Raw genomic sequence first — 12,993 nt, forward strand, 5'->3', positions numbered from 1 at the left:
CAACATACTTTGGGGCAGTGTTTCTCAACCTTGGCAACTTTAAGACGTGTGGACTTTAACTCTCAGCTGGCTGGGGAATTCTGGGAGTTAAAGTCCACACATCTTAAAGTTGCCGAGGTTGAGAAACACTGCCCTAGAGAGTCTGAAGTAGCCAGAATACACTTTTTCTAGTTATCCTGCTTCCTACACTTCTGCCTTCTGGATAACATGGTTGCTACATGCCATCCTAAAATACTTGATTTATTCGTTTCAGATAATCATTTTATTGCAAAGAAAAAAAGAAGAATACATAGTTTGCTACAAACTGTATTACCTGAGGCGAAAAATAATAACCCAGTGTTGAGGTGGGTCCTCTTTCAAAGACATATCCAGATTGTTTCTTGAAGTCAGCACCTGCCACCCGATGGCATGGCTGCAAAGTTGGAACAGAAGCCAAAGAATTTATTCTTTCTGACCTCGGATACCAGGGCAACCGCTGATCTTCCCAGACCATTCTGCTTGCAAAGAAATAAGAGCTATTTCAGGTGATTCTGCATTTCCCAGAATTGGATCGAGGTTTTCTAATATCCAGCCTGACCCAACAGAGTCTGTTGTGAAAAGAGCTTCTCGAGGTCAAGGCACCATCTTGAATGTTGGCATTGGTGCCTCTTTTCATTGGCTGGGATCCAGCCCATATACTGCTCTTTGATTGGCTGGGAGAGATTCACGCTCCAGCTCCCAAAGAAAACGGCGCAAGCGCACCAGTTGGCGATGCAGAGTGTCATCTAGCACGGGCTCTGACAGATGCAAGTGGAAGCCATCACATGGAAGAATAAGGGGTGGATGGTCGGTGAAACTCTCAAATATATCACCTGGGGAAATAAAGATTATGAAAAGAGACCAGTTGATGGTTATCTATTTAGCATATGGCGATGTTACATTAGCCAGGAGAGTAGTGTAGAATAGTAGTTTGGCTGCCTAAGACTGCTAGCCCTGTTCGGTTCATGCTTGTGCACTTTCCAAAATGTGCCTGAGGGGGCGAGCTATTGTGCATGAGAAGAAAGACCAGCAGCTTTCCTGGAGCATCATTCAGAGCTGTCTCCACCAAAGCCAGCTTGCAAAGCGGTATCACAACCGGGAAGGTTTAGCACCAGCAGGGTTCTTACCATCTGCACAAAGAGCCAGCTCGTCTTCCCACCAAGTGGTGCCTCTTTATCTACTCGCATATAAGATGCTTTCGACCTGCTAGGTGGGCAGAAGGTGAGGCGAGTGACAGGAGCTCACCTGCCACACAGTGCTAGGACTCGAACCGCTGGAGCAAAGACCATTTCCAGCATCATTAAGCCACTGAACCACCACACCTCAGGTGGACGGTCAGGTTTCCCTAGAGGAGAACCATTAAATCATGACTATTATCTCACTCTTTAGCCCAAAAGTACCCCAAAACATCTTTCAAATATTATTAGCAGGAGAATTTGTACACTCGACTTGATTTTGTACACTCGACCCCAGTTTTACACATAAGACATAGGAGATTAGAAAGGAAGAGGAAAAACATTAAATCCAACACCAGCGTTATAGGTTTTGTCATGATCTGCTGTACCAAAACCAACTGAAGCACCATGACTGAATTGGTGTTGACGAGGTGATAATTTGAGAGGGTTGATTTCGCACTGGAGGCAATGGAATTATCCTGTTTCTTTTCTTCACATTTTTCATGTCTCTGTCCTGGGTTGATTTTAATATCCACATCCCAGTTTATGTATTTTGGGGGTGAAAGAATGCCAGAGGAAGAGAAAGAAGAGATACAGATTAGAACTGAATGAAAAGAGACATATGGATGCAGAAGAAAAGCTTCACCTGATGAATTGCTAGCTGGCACCGGCTACCCAGTCATCCTGGGTCAGATTGAATTCGAGCCAGCATAACGTTTGTTAGCCCCATTGCCAGTTCCTGTCCTGTTCCTAGTCATTGATGAATGGTGCTGTCCTCATTAGAGAGAGTGCTTCTCATACGAAAGGGTTTTTTCCCCCCTCCAGGTTTGCTGATGGCTTCTTTCAACCAGCAGAGAAAACATCTACCATCAAAGAAGAGCGTGGGCCTGGCTTTAGCCACCCTAGCTTGGTTGGTTTACCTCTTTCCTAACACCCTAGCTGAGCATCTCCAAGATAAATAATGTGACACATGGAAATGTTACTCTTGGAATTTTAATTTTTTTTATATTTGCAATTGTTTTTATATTTATATAAAAACATATTTTTTTATATGCAGCGGCCTAGAGGTGAAGATGCTCGCCTTTCACTTGGAAGGTTGAAAGTTCAATCCTAGGCAGTGACAGATGTTTCTCTATCAGGGTGTAAAGAGAAAACACCTGTTGAGAACGCTGCATAGGCGTCAGGAAGGGCATCCGGCCAGTAAACACTCAGCTCCATTCAGACACCCCGACTCCACCCTGAATCAAGGGATTACAGGGTCGCAAAAATTGTTTTTATATTTATTTTTTTACTGCATTGTAAGCCGTCCAGTTGCATTGGATAGTGAGATGGGAGGCATATAAATTTAATAATAAATTAAGATATACACGGGGCAGAAATAGTCCTGGAGAGAAGGGAGGCAGGCCAGGCCTTGTTAGTATAACTAGCTAAGTTTTACAAAGGGGATCTGAAATTACTACATTGCTGAGCAAGCAGGTTTCCTCCTTCAGCTACAAGGGCTGGGAAATGCTTAAAACAGACAAATATTTGAAAGCTGGGCAATAGTCAGCTCAGGTTCTCTCCATATTTTCCAGTTACAGCAGGAAAATAATGGGGGTGCCACATCTGAACGAAAAGATACATTTCAGTGTACTGTTCTAGATGAATAATGAAAAATAGACTGTCTTCTTCCCAAGATAAAATACTGAAGCTCCACTCTGCTCTCCTCTGCCTTGGTAGAAGCTTGAAGAAATGATGATGATGTCAAAAGCAGGGAAAGAGAGATGTGGCAGGACTGAAAGGAGCTCAGAAAACAAAGCACTAATGAAGAAGGTAAAGGCTGGGAGAGGAATCAATGTGTGCCCCCACCTCCCAGCGCTCCCAAAACACACCTTTGATCCTATTTAGAATCGGCCACCTCTAAGAGAATGGATGACAGATTTTATAGACTTTGAGGCTGTGGGGAGGTAGCAGGGGCTTAAGGAAGAAAATATTATTATACTGGCAACCTAATGGTAATTTCAGCTGCTTTACTTATGGACTGGGGGTAAGAATAAGGAAATGCCATGAGATCAAGGGGGAAAATTGATCTCATTGGGGTGTGATCTTGTCCTGGTTAAGAACATATGGTGATAAAGGCCAGAGAAACCCCTGTTAAGTCTCCAAAAATTGGCAAACAACTTATAGACTTGACACTAAAATGCTCATGTACTTTGTGCCATCTCGTCTCGCTCCTTGTCAGGTGGGTTCCAGCATTCAGGAGATGCACGGCCTGGCCCCAGTTGGTAATTTCTGAGCACATGTTGGAGCTGGGCTGGTGTTAGCGCTGGATAATCATTTCTTAGGCAGGACCAGGATGCCTGTATATCGATAGAACACAACATATTTTAAAAAATGTCAATGGCTCTTATGGCAGTCCTCTAAATCTGACTTGTTCTCAGTAGAATGTTTAGTTGTATCCAACACCCCTAATACAGCATTGTTTCAGAGGAAGAAGGCAGAATTATCCCCCCCGTCCACATTTTTTAAAGAAATAGCTGGTCAATAGTTCGATGTTATTGATCCATAGATTGAATTTGTTTATGAACAAAAACAGCTGGGGGGGAAGGCCCATTTCCTTTATCATTGATACTAAATATTGTAGGAGCACTATTTTTTAAAACACAGATGTTGACCAAAAAGGTTGTAACCAACTGAAGTTACTGATTACATGACATTAAAAACAAAGTGATCGATTTATTTGGTCTCCTAGTGTAAACTCTACACACAGAGGGATAGTGTTACTAAAGAATGGGTTCAGAAAAATAAGTGACACCTATTTTAGTATTTACTAGTTATTAATCAGGACACTCTGTCCTGCTAGACTCAGGGAGAGAACAAACCCACACACCTCTGAAGTTGTTACTACTGTGACAGTTTTTTGGATTTGTCTTCAATATGTAGAAATACGTATTGAAGAAAATGGAGATTCTCAGGACGGACTTGGGTAGAACTGCAGAAAAACACTGCTGTGTTGGTTAAGTCCTTGGCTGCTGTATTTGCATATAACATGGGGCAAAAACACTTGTAATTTAATATTCTCTGGCATATTTTCTTTAGAGGCATCGGATCTTACATAAAAGACTATCAGGACCTGATAGTAAGTAGTCCTACAGATGGTTGACTTATGACCCCAGTTTGATCATAAGTCTTCTGGTGCTAAGTGGGATGACTGTTAAGTGAGTTAGGTCCACTTTTATGACCTTTTTTGCTGCAGTTGTTAAATGAATCATATAGTTGTTAAGCAAATCTGGCTTCCCACACTGAATTTGCTTGTCAGAAGCAGGCTGGGAAAGACAAATGTCCATCACATGACCCTGGAATGCTTCAACTGTCATAAATACATGCCAGTTGCCAAGCACCCAAATATTAATCATGTGGGGGGAACGCTATGAAGGTCGTAAGTGTGAGGATCAGTTGTAAATCACTTTTTTCAGCATCGTTGTGACTTTGAATGGTCACTAAATGGTGATAAGCCGGGAACCACATGTAGTGATCCGGCCCCACATCAGAGCTGGCCCTGAATGTGAACAAAGACCTGGAGGTGAGCTGCTGCCCCTCAAGCCCATTTGGGGAGAGGAGGGGGGATGTGAACCGGCTCCTTCACCTGAAGCAAGCTGCTTTTGGGCATGCACAACAGGTTGGCTGTGTTGCTGAGCTTGCGGAAGAATTCTGTGGCGATGTCCCCCAGGCCAACTCCTTGCAGCCAGTCCAGGACGAGGTCCAGGTTGGTTCGGATCTGCACCGCCTTGGCCCACTGGAAGAGAGACTGGGAGCCACCTGGAAATGGGTGGGGGGTGGGAGGCAAGGAGGAAGAGGTGGTAAGCCTGGCTGACACCCCTGGCTTTCCTGCCAAGTAGCTTAGCCCCAGCATTCTCCACCCCCACCACGTCTGGAGGAGGGAGCCGCCCCTGGAAGCCAGGCTTATTTCCTGCTGCGTCCGAGGGCAGCCCTGAACTTTGGGACAGGCAGGAAATAGCCAGCTTCCACCAGAGACCAGAAGAAAAAATAGGAGGAAACAACAGCTGCTGGGGTGGTGGAGGCTGGGTAGCAGGGAGAGGCGGAATGGGATTATTTCTTTTCACTGCTCAGGAGCAAAAAACAGAAGTGGAAGAGTTCTGGCTTTCTCACATCTCCCTGAAGACAGAAAGGGGTTCTTGCTTCATTTGGTCTCGTTAATACAAGCAAAAATCCTTCACTGCCTAAAATATTCACTCAAAATCCAAATTCTTTTTCTTTCTTTCTTTCTTTCTTTCTTTCCTTCCTTCCTTCCTTCCTTCCTTCCTTCCTTCCTTCCTTCCTTCCTTCCTTCCTTCCTTTCTTTCTTTCTTTCTTTCTTTCTTTCTCTCCTCTCCTCTACATTAGCAATTTTTTAAAAAAGCACCTCAAAAGCAATTATAAATTCCTGAAATCATTTGACATGCTGTACTTAACAGTTCAGTTGAAGGCCTGGTAGTTGCAGAACATGGTGAGACTGACTAATGCAAATTTGGGGCCTTAGGAGGCTTAGCATGACCGGCAGACACAGCCCATCTGGTTAGTTCATAATGGTCTATTTCCTTCACAGAACCCTCAGGCTCCTAATTCTTACAAGTTTCTAGTTTCTTACACTCTTACTTGATTCCTTTCCTTCCAATGCACAAAAGCCAGAAGAACACTTTCTGTAAATTCCCTCTCCTAACAAAAAAACCTCTTGTTTTGGTCATCCTTTTCTTCCTCTTGCTCCACCATTTTCAGCCATCAAAAATTTCCTGATATTTCCAGTTGTATCATCCTTTGCTACCCTGTATGTCTTAAACTGTTCACAAGCACAAAAAATGCGACCTGTTTAGTGTTCAAAAATTGCCCTTTTTACATGAAGCCTTAGGATAGTTTTGGCTTCTATGCTCAACATCCAAAGCTTGTCTACGAATAAACCAATCTTCTTCCTCTATCTTTGCTGCTTTCTCTCTCCCATGCAGAAAGTTAAATTGCAATTTACTTGAGGCAGAGTCCTTCCTCTTACGCAGTGCAAAACCCCAGGTTTTTTTAGGAGGGAAATGCAGACAGGTGCACCTGTTTGTCTTCAGATGCGAAGTGCCGCGTAGCCCTATGTTATGGAAGTGAATCTATCTAGTTTTCTTCCACAAAATACTGAAGTATTTTTTTTTCTGCTTATCCACCTTCAATTCTTTCGAATTGGTGTCCCCTTCCCCCCTTCCCCGGGAAAATGTCTGCATATTGTTCCTGGCCCACCTCTTTCCATGATGGTGTTGAAGAGCGAAGCATTGGAGAAGAAGAAGAGGTATCCAAAGGTCTGTGAAACAAGGTCAGGGTGCAAGTCACAGTCACGGGTGAGTTCAAGTGTTGCCTGGTAGATGGCCAGGGTCCCTCGGATTCCCTCCGGCATGCTGCTCAGCTCAGGCACATGCGACAGGTCAGTGGTGGCTGTGAAGGGGTTACTGTCTAGCAAGACAGGAAGGGCTGAGTATAGAGTCTGCCGGATGAGGAAAGAATTAGACACTGAGACTACTAGAAAAAGGGAAGGGTCAGAAGGTCAGGCTTGATCCTTGCAGAGTGTTTGCTCACCTTAGTGAGGTAGTACACACATTGCTGGAATGTGGACATGATGACTTCATCTAAGACAGCCATGGCTTCATCACAGGTCTCCAGGTCACTGGAGAGCAATGCATTGTGTGAAACTCCTGCAGTGGGTTTGAGAACATTGCGTAATATTACAGAGAGGCAATAGCTCTACCGAGAGTTGTTCTGCAATGGAAACTAGGAATGTATGGAACATTTTCAAATTGCACTGCAAGGTGTAATAGATACTTTGGGAAAAGCTATGCGTATTCAACTGATATCAAGCTGTATCAGTTTGGTAGAATGTCCTTAAAGTTCTGGGCTACGTATGCAGAAGCTATGATTCCCTTTGTTGAGAGCCTTTTCTAGAGAAACCAGTAGTACTCAGCCCCCATTCTGTGACCTCGCAATTATCTTTGAGTCAATAATATTTGTCTTGGAGAAATCAGGAAGTCCTATTTCCTTGACCCCTCTGTTCTGGGATGAGTCTTTGAAAAAACAGTTGGCCTGTCCTTCAATCTCCTTGACTACTAGAAAAAAGAAGATTCTTGGCTCACCTTCCAAATCCAGATCTTTCTCAATGTCTAGGACTCTTTTTTGCACTAAGTTGAGTAGCTCCATCAAATTAGCCATCCACAGCATGAGGGGGCGCAGGTCAGCTGCCACTTCCTCAATGCTGAGGTTTCCTGCTTCTCCTTTGTCTTGCTGGCTGCAAGGAACACCAGAGTGACAGAGATTAGCGTCAAGGGGTGGGGGAGGTTGAAAAAGTTCTCACCTGCCAGCAAGAGGCAGCTGATTTTTGGCAGGGATATTAAAACAACAACTGGACTGGATATTTTGCATTTAAGCCATTCTACACATTTTCAGAGTTCACGCCAAGTTCAGCCTTTCTTGATGATTGTAAACTAAATTATTCACAAATGGGAAAAACGAAACCATACAAAGGTGTCCTGTTGACCTGGAAAACAATTTGTTGTTTATCTCAACATTTCTGCATTTACTGTTAACCCAACTTGTATTTTTTTTAAACAAAGAAAAGTATTTATTATTGACCTCCTCCAACTTAAAGGTCAGTTCTCATAATCTCCAGTCAACGTGCCAAAATGTCAGTGCTGGCTGGAACTGGTAGGAGTTACCTCCGCCTATCTAGATGTCTGAAGATGGAGAAGGATAAACTGCATCCCAGCATCCCAGAAGGCTGAGCAAGCAAACTGAACTCGATTGCCGAGCTTGCTCAAGTTTAGAAAGTCTGTCACTTCAACAGAGGTAGAAAAATGTCTAGATCAGTGTTCCTCAACCTTGGCAACTTTAAGATGTGTGGACTTCAACTCCCAGAATTTCCCAACCAGTCACACAGTTTAAGTCCACACATCTTAAAATTATGAAGGTTGAGGACCATTGGTCTAGATCAGGGGTAGGGAACCTTGGCTCTTTTATGACTTGTGGACTTCAATACCCAGAATTCCTGAACCAGCCATGCTGACTTGGGAATTCTGGGTATTGAAGTCCACAAGTCATAAAAGAGCCAAGGTTCCCTACCCCTGGTCTGGATCAACACATCAGCTAAATCAGCTTCTGTTATCCTGTATCCTCCACAAAGCTAGGAATTCTGAGAGATATTATTTCAATAAATCTGGAGGGAAGGCTAACATTACTGAACTGAAAGTGATTATTATGCTCTTGGGCCATAGAAATATCTTCAGGCACAAACTTGTTGAAGTGTTTAAGGTCATTATTTTGAAATGAGAACATTTCCCAATAGCTTGGAGTGATGCCCAAGCCACTTTGGCCATCTCAAACCAAGAGTAAGATCTTCCTAATATTCCACAAATAGACCTTGACTGGATGAGCAGATGAACCTTACTCTCCAGGAATGATAAAGCAGCATTTTTCATTGCTCTCAAGGGGCACAAACAAATTTAAGATGCCAGGAACCCAAAGCTCAGCTCCCCAATAAAAGGAAATGACTAGAGGCTTCTCTGTTGTACCTCCCAAATCACTCAACATCTGTAGCTTAAAACAAACTACAGTACTGACCAAGCCTAATATTATGACTTGCCTTGGAAAACATAGTCTTCTAGAGATTATTAATTTACTTACTTTTCTGGTTGTCGATCTCTGATTTCTTTGATCTTGCCCTAGGAAGAAGAATATGGAGAAAATGAAATTATTTAGGGAGGACCACATTCTTGGTCTCAAACCCTTTCCATACCTGATAGTCAGAAAGACTTCTACAGTTACTGGAGGATCGATGGGGGGGAAAGTATTTGTTATACTTACTTCATTTAAAGAGATCAAATATGGAGGTCAGACATGGAGTTTTTCCCTATAGGTTCTAAACCTGTATAATTCGACTCAGCTATGGATGTAAAGATTTTATTTTACATTCATACGATTCTGTTTCTCTTCTGATTATTTTTAGAAAATAGTAGAAAGCAAGAAAGGAAGAAGAACATGGATTCATTTTTACTTTTTGTGTGGAGCCAGAAGAACAGCATCTTGCAATTAATCATTAAAAACCAGTTTTCTTACAGTACTCCTTTCTTGTATTTCCTTTTTTTAAGGAAACTAGTCATGCTGTCTTCCATTCCATGACAGAATGTCATAGCCATATAACAATGGATATAACATGACACAGACTATGTGGATTTGAATTAATGAGATTCAGAATAGAGAAAAGAAAAGGGGGGGCTTGTACTTCTGAGGAGACTATTTGCAGCTCAGGGTTGAAATGAGGAGTCCTTGGCGCTCTCTGAGCTTGGCTGTTTTCTTGCAGATGTTTCATTACCGCATTAGGTAACGTCATCAGTGCTAGTAGGGAGTGGGATTTGCTCTGAGAGAAAGCCCTCATGTTAGGACCATAATGATGGTTTAACACGTTTTTTTGCCATGGTTTTGAAGTGAATCACGACGGTCATTAAGCGAATCAGCAGTCATTAAACAAATACTGCAGTCGTTAAGCAAACCAAGGGGTCAGTATGGGTGCAAGAACCATAAATGACCATTTTTGGCAAAACCATTGTAAAATGTGGTCACATGCTGGTGGGATGCTGCAAATGGCTGTAAATACAGCTGTGTTTCCAGGTGCCCAAAGACTATGTGACCACAGAGGTGACCCAAATGTGGTAACTTTGAATCAAGGTCATAAGTCCTCTTTTTCTTGGTTGGTCATAACTTCCAATGGTCGCTAAGCGACTGGTCATAAGTTGAGGACCAGCTGTAATTAAATAAATCTAAAGGACAGCTTTCCGAAATAAAGGACTATCCTTTTTCATCAAGGATATAGGGCAGGGGTCTTCAAACTTGGCCCTTTTATGACTTGTGGACTTCAACTCCCAGAATTCCTCAGCTAGGCACGTGTGCCTGGCTGAGGAATTCTGGGAGTTGAAGTCCACAAGTCATAAAAGGGCCAAGTTTGAAGACCCCTGATATGGGGCATGATAGGACCCAAGCAAAGAAGTAGAAAATCCTTTACCCAAACAGCTTCCTTCACCAGCTGAGCGATCCTGGCTATCAACCTGGGCAGATGCCCTGGCTCCAGCTCCCGAGCAGCGTGCTCCAGGCAGAGCCCAAAGAGGAAGGCGGGTCCCAGCCTGCAAGTGGATGTTTCCTGCAGCCGCACAATTTCAGCCAAAAGCGCTTCCTGTTCCTGGGGGCGGTAGCGGAGCTGAGGTTCTCGGCTCTTGAGATAGGCCCGGAATGCCTCCTGCCGCTCCTGCAGGGACCGGCCACAGGCCTGGCAAGCCAAGGCCCCCACCAGCCCTGGAGACATCCAGGCTTTGGGCAGCCAAGCCGGAGGAGCAGTGGCAGCTCGTGGATCTTTGTACATGAAGAGGAAGTACTGCCCCATGCCAAGCAAGTCTCCAGGAGCCAACTCCACCTGGCGATGGAGCGGGGCGCCATTGTGGGTGATAGAGGCTCCCCGGAAAGGCCGCACCATGGCTGAACTCCGGGGCTGGCTGGGATCAGCAGGGGGCACCGAGGATACCACACAGCAGTGCTGCGGCAAGATGTCGGGGGCATTCAGGAAGGTGTCCACAAAGCTCGATTGGTCTGGAGCTGGGCGACGTTCGGGGCGTCCAAAGATGTGGCGGTGACGTGTCATCACGTGGATGACAAACTCCTGTAGAAAGTGAGAAATGGAGCAGAGCAGCGTGAGAAACTGGGAAGGGTGCAGTTTAGGTGAGAAGACGTCACCTCAGTGGTGGGATTCAGCCGGTTTGCACCAGTTCGGCAGAACCGGTAGCTAATTTTTTGTTGCCCAGGCCCAGAATGGACCTCCGGAAGCAGCATCCACACAGAGAACCGGTTGTTCACATATTTGAATCCCACCACTGGGTCACCTGGTTTAGATGTGAAAGCTCTGGAAAGGAAATGGTTCCATTTAATTAACTCCCTGCAGGGCCAAATGGAAATGCACAGTTTTCAAGGTTACATTTTCCTCCCTACTAGCATGAAAGATCCCTTTCTGAAATCTGCATGGTTTTTACTTGGGTTTGCCAGCCTTTTGCCCAAAAGAAGACTCAAGATTTTTGCCTGTGACAATGGGGTGCTTTAAGTGTACAAACGCTCAGGGATTGGGACATTTATGTTGAGCACTAGCAACTGCACACGATTGGTTGAGTTTGCATGACCCCTGGGCTAGGCAGTTCTACGCTGAGTAGTGCTTTGTGGTTCAGCATGTTGTCTTAGTGCGTTTTTTGAATCCCAAGATTTTTATAGTGCTAAGGGAGGAAATCCCACCGTTTTTTTCTCTTTGGGAAGGTAATTTTTTTTTTAAAAAAAAGATAATTTGACAATGGACTGTGCTTTTATAGTATTAAAGTCAATTCTCTAAGGCTGACTTCCTCAATCTGCTTGATAAGAAGACTGGGGCCAAGAGGATGAGGAAGACTTCCCTGCTTTTCAGCTGTGGATTTGCTCTCCATTCCAGTTCCAATCTTGCCCCCTGAACCTGGGCTACCCAACATCTACACGTGACAACTTGAAATGATTAAATTCCAACTTTCCGGTTTCAGGGGAAGGAATGACTAGACCAGGTGAAAGCCTGGCCAAAAAGCTGCACTCGAGTGTTTGTGAGTGTATCTGTGCGTATAAATTTTCTTTCTCCGTGGCATAGGACCAGGTGCTTCTCAGTCCCTTTAATGCTGTTAGGCATAAATGTGGGTGTTAACAAAGACGTCAGGTGCAGTTGCTGGGTAGGAATTTCTAGTCCTTCTTTTCCCTAGCACTTCATTGAGAGATTAGACGATCACCTCTCTTAGGCCTGTTTCTATCTAGCAGTACCTCATCAGCTGCGAGAATGGTACCAGGCAGTGGTGAAGCTAGACGTTCAGCTTGCCCGCTATAAGAAGCCTCCCCCACCTGAATCCGAGCAGCAGCCAGAGCAACCCAAGCAACAATCACCCCCACGAAACCCTCCGACTACTGCGATGGCTGAAAGACCCAGGCCACCTGCAGGCCCGTCAATTAAGTGTTTCTGGTGCGGACAGAAGGGACATCGAGCAGCAAACTGTCCGGTCCCCTACCCCCGACTGCAGAGCAGACCGGAACCAGCAGCAAGAAGGAAACCTGCCCAAGGGCTAACGAGAGAAAAATCCAACCGGGTCACGCAAGAACCTGTTGTCCAGATTATACCCCCCACACAAGAGGACGCCGGGACTCCGGGTGGACCCTCCCCTGCTCTACCCTCCTTTGACAGCGATGACGAAGGAGAGAACGACCCAATGGTGAGTCGATAAATCCCACCTTTTCCACTGGCCGCCAAGCTTATAATCCCTAAGTCGGGGGCACAAATGGACTTAAACGTGCTAATTGATTCGGGATGCACCCGATGTATTATTAGCCTACCCTTTGCCATGAAAATGGGCATACGGGCAAAACAGCTCTCCAAACCTGTGAGGTTCGAGCAAGCTGATGGCTCCCTGATGGGAGGGACTTTAGCCACACAATTAACTGAGCCCTTACGCCTAGAAATAGGTGAGCACTGGGAGTTTATTCGCTTCCTGGTGGCCCCAAAAAGGACTGAGGCTGTGATCCTAGGATTAGCCTGGTTGGACAAATGGAAGCCATTTATCTGGTGGGAGAAAGGAATGAGAACTGTGAGACTACCTATAGGGCCTGAGCCTCCCACTGATTCAACTGACGTTGCGGGACACTTTAGGCCACCCAATGAACAAGCGCACTTGGCTGCCTCACCGCCACCAGACAAACCACTCAT

At 44.9% G+C, this 12,993-nt stretch overlaps 1 protein-coding gene across 1 annotated transcript in view; it reads right to left on the bottom strand.

Annotated features, from left to right (window-relative positions):
• Window positions 1-278: 278 nt before the first annotated feature.
• The window catches only part of LOC107294841 (ras-interacting protein 1), a 39,851-nt gene continuing 27,136 nt past the window's right edge, over window positions 279-12,993 (bottom strand). Inside the window, exons 2-9 of the mRNA XM_029285722.1 lie at window positions 10,249-10,896; window positions 8,874-8,911; window positions 7,331-7,482; window positions 6,780-6,895; window positions 6,447-6,687; window positions 4,819-4,991; window positions 3,385-3,532; window positions 279-851 (exon numbers count right to left, since the gene is read on the bottom strand). Of these exons, the coding sequence (XP_029141555.1) occupies window positions 652-851; window positions 3,385-3,532; window positions 4,819-4,991; window positions 6,447-6,687; window positions 6,780-6,895; window positions 7,331-7,482; window positions 8,874-8,911; window positions 10,249-10,896 (1,716 nt within the window). The 3' untranslated portion in view covers window positions 279-651. The remainder of the gene's footprint in view (window positions 852-3,384; window positions 3,533-4,818; window positions 4,992-6,446; window positions 6,688-6,779; window positions 6,896-7,330; window positions 7,483-8,873; window positions 8,912-10,248; window positions 10,897-12,993) is intronic.

This window comes from Protobothrops mucrosquamatus, unplaced genomic scaffold, assembly GCF_001527695.2.
Source record: "Protobothrops mucrosquamatus isolate PMUCROS unplaced genomic scaffold, P.Mucros_1.0 scaffold2125, whole genome shotgun sequence".
In the NCBI taxonomy this organism is placed as follows: domain Eukaryota; kingdom Metazoa; phylum Chordata; class Lepidosauria; order Squamata; family Viperidae; genus Protobothrops; species Protobothrops mucrosquamatus.